Source organism: Pezoporus flaviventris, unplaced genomic scaffold, assembly GCF_033815535.1.
Source record: "Pezoporus flaviventris isolate CSIRO_AGI_PZ_B2104156 unplaced genomic scaffold, CSIRO_AGI_Pfla_v1 ptg000033l, whole genome shotgun sequence".
Taxonomy (NCBI): domain Eukaryota; kingdom Metazoa; phylum Chordata; class Aves; order Psittaciformes; family Psittacidae; genus Pezoporus; species Pezoporus flaviventris.
In genome coordinates, this window is record NW_026892581.1 from 2,897,078 (window position 1) to 2,900,443 (window position 3,366).

General features: G+C 58.6%; 1 protein-coding gene across 1 annotated transcript; it reads left to right on the plus strand.

The window, feature by feature from the left end:
* Positions 1–543: 543 nt before the first annotated feature.
* Positions 544–2,885, plus strand: LOC133273556 (acrosin-like; the record flags this gene model as incomplete). Its single annotated transcript, XM_061461856.1, has 4 exons — positions 544–734; positions 1,051–1,322; positions 1,705–1,853; positions 2,538–2,885. Coding segments are annotated over 4 exons (960 nt in total), but the record flags the coding sequence as incomplete, so codon positions are not given.
* Between the last annotated feature and the right edge of the window lie 481 nt (positions 2,886–3,366).

Below are 3,366 nucleotides of genomic sequence, written 5' to 3' on the forward strand. Positions count from 1 at the left end.
ATGCCCCCCCCCATGAAATCTGCCTCTCTATGACATCAGCCGCAGCACCAAGGGACCTGTATCCAGCACCCGTATCCCTGGGGCAGTTGCGCTTTGGGCGCAGTGGTGGTAGCAGCTCCTTGGTAGCAGCTCCTTGGTGGCAGCTCCTTGGTAGCAGCTCCTTGGTGTCACCCTCAGTGGTGGTGGCAGCACCTTGGTGGCACCTTGGGGTCACCCTCAGCGGTGATGACAGCGATGGTTTTGCTCCATGTCTTCATCCTGCTGGCATTGGCCTGGCTGGTGCATGGCTCCTGGGACAGCTGTGGGTGAGTGGCACCAGGCTCCGGGGCTCCTGGTATTCCATAGGGAGATGCTGCTGCTCCCAGCCATGGTCACACCAGTGGGGTGGTGGGACTGGGAGAGCCCCGCTTCCTCGCCATCACAGCACAGCTATGGGGCACCCCATAGGGTCCCTTGTCCCTGCATCACCCAGTGGGGCGGGATGATGCCCGCCCTTCATCCCTAACCATCCAGTGTTGGGCTTCTGCTTCCAGAGGGACCTGCGGTACCCGTCCCATGGCTGATTCCTATGGGATGTCGCGCATCGTCGGAGGCGTGGATGCGCACCAGGGCGCCTGGCCATGGATGGTCAGCATCCAGTTCCCCACGGCCACCGGCTTCTCGCACATCTGTGGGGGGTCCCTCATCACCCCGCAATGGGTCCTCACGGCCGCTCACTGCTTCGTCGGGCAAAAGTAAGGGGGAGAAGGTATTCCAGCCATAGGGAATAGCCAAGGAGCAGCTCCCATCCTGTCCCCTTCCCCATCCTGGATGCACTGGGAAGAGCGCTCCGGAGAAGGCTGCTTCCAGCTTGACAGCCCTTGAGCCTAAGGCGTGCTGGGGCAGTGCTTTCCTTTGGGCAGCAGCAGGAATGTGGCTCCTTCCCACCCCTCCATAGAATGGGATGGGATGGAATGGAATGGATCATGGAATGGGTTGGATGGGAAAGGAGCTTGGGATCATCACCCCTTGTCCTATGGCTCCAATCCCTGCTCTTCCGCTCCCTCCCAGCTTCACCACGGATTGGTTCGTGATGGTCGGAATAACGGACCTGGCTTGGGCCAATTCCGAGACCCAGAAACGTTGGATCCAGAGGGTCGTGGTCCATGAATATTACACTAACATCTCCGGCGGCTTCGACATTGCCTTGGTGGAGCTGGACCAGCCGGTGCAGTGCGGGTACCACGTGCAGCTCGCCTGCCTGCCCGATGCGACGCTCAGCGTGTCCCAGCTCTCCGAGTGCTTCATCAGCGGATGGGGCGCGAGGGAGGCCAGAAGTGAGTGCCCGATGGCCCCGTTGGCCTTGGGATGCCGGGTCATGGATTCATGGAATGGGATGGAAGGGAGGGTAAAGCTCATCCAGGTCTATTGGATGTTGCTCCGACTGGGGATGGAGCATCCCAACCTTCTCCATGCAACCCATCCCAGTCTCCCACCACTTCCTTCTCTCCAACTTGAGCATCCCTGATTCAGTTGGAACCCATCACCCCTTGTCCCATCGCTGAAGGTCCCTCCATGTCCTCCTTATGTTGAGGATGTAGAACAAAGGGGATGCAGCCCATGCCATGGGGCGGTGTTGATGGCTCCCATTGATCTTTTCAGCCCCAAATACCCCCATATCCATCCCTTCTCCCCACAGTCCTGACCCCCTTTGTGTCCCTACAGCGGGGGCATCATCCCCATCTGCCCTGCAGGAGGCCAAGGTCCGCCTCATCGATGCCAAGCTCTGCAACAGCAGCCTATGGTACCGAGGGGCCATCAAGAGCCACAACCTGTGTGCTGGGTACCCGCAGGGTGGCATTGACACGTGCCAGGTAGGGATGTTCCCCTGGGGCTCCCTTCTCCTCTCCCATCTGCAGGGCCTTGCTCTGCATCCCCCTTTATCCCAGCTTTGGAAGTGCATCCAGCTCCTGCTCCATCATCCCTGCTCAGGGACCATAGAGGTTGGAGCTTTAAGAGCATTGAGATTCCAGCACTAAACCATGTCATGAGCATGGATTCATGGAATGGGTTAGGTTGGGAAGGAGGTTAAAGGATCCAGTTCTAAGCAAGGGGCAAGGATGCCTTCCATTAGACCAGGTTGCTCCAAGCCTTCTCCATCCAACCCATCCCAGTGTCCCACCACCCTCATAGGGAACAATTTCTCCTTATCTCCAACCCATAGTCCCTCGTTCCAGTGGGAACCCATCACCCCTCGTCCTATGGCTCCAATCCATGCTGAAGGTCCCTCTCCACACCCAAATGATGAAGGAGAACCCTTCCATCCACATAGGGTAACAGTGGTGGTCCCCTCCGGCATTGTCATGGTGACCCATCCCCATCCTCATCCTCTCCCGTTCTCCTCCATAGTGTGGCACCAGTGGTCCCCTCTGCGTTGCCATGGCCACCCCTCCCCATCCTCTCCCGTCCTCCTCCATATGGTGACAGCAGTGGTCCCCTCAGGCGTTGCCATGGCCACCCCTCCCTATCCCCATCCCCTCTCTGTTTCTCCTCCATAGGGTGACAGTGGCGGTCCCCTCATGTGCCGGGAAAACAGTGCCAACTTTTTCTGGGTTGTGGGGCTGACGAGCTGGGGCCGCGGCTGCGCCAGGGCCAAGCAACCGGGGGTCTACACCTCAACAAAGCACTTCTATGAGTGGATCCTCCACCATCTGGGGACGTTCCACTCCGCGGGAGCCTCCGCGACGCCCCCGACATGGAGCCACCAGCACGGCTCGCATGCGCCCATCCAGCAGACGATGCCAGCTCCGACGGCCTCGAGCACCAGTGACATCTGCTCCTTCCCATACCGGGTGCTCGTGGAATTTGGCAGTCGGGTGCAGGAGTTGCTGCAGGCTCTAAGGGGGAAGAAGCCTTGAGGAGCGGCGTCGCTTGAAGTTGGCTTCAGCTTCAATACAGTTGCCTTATTTTCCCATAGAGAGGATGCTTTGCGTGCCCACCTCTTCTTCTGGTCCGTGCGCAGGGATGGGGATGAGGGATGGAGGGCAGGGAACAGTGGGAAGCGGGAGCTGGGAATCAGGGAATCAACCAGTTTGTGAAAGACTTTCAGGAGCATCAAGTCCAATCATTGCCCCACCATTAAAGCATGGCATGAAGAGGCAGGGGGGACAGCTTCCATTAGACCAGGTTGCTCCAAGCCCATCCATTCTTCTCCATCCCGCCCATCCCAGTGTCCCAGCACCCTCACTTCCTTATCTCCAACCTGAACTTCGCTGTTCCAGTTGGAACCCATCACCCCTTGCTCTATGGCTCCAATCCATGCTGACGGCTCCTCTCCACAGCCAAATGATGAAGGAGAACCCAAACTTCCATGGTTCCGCTTCATCC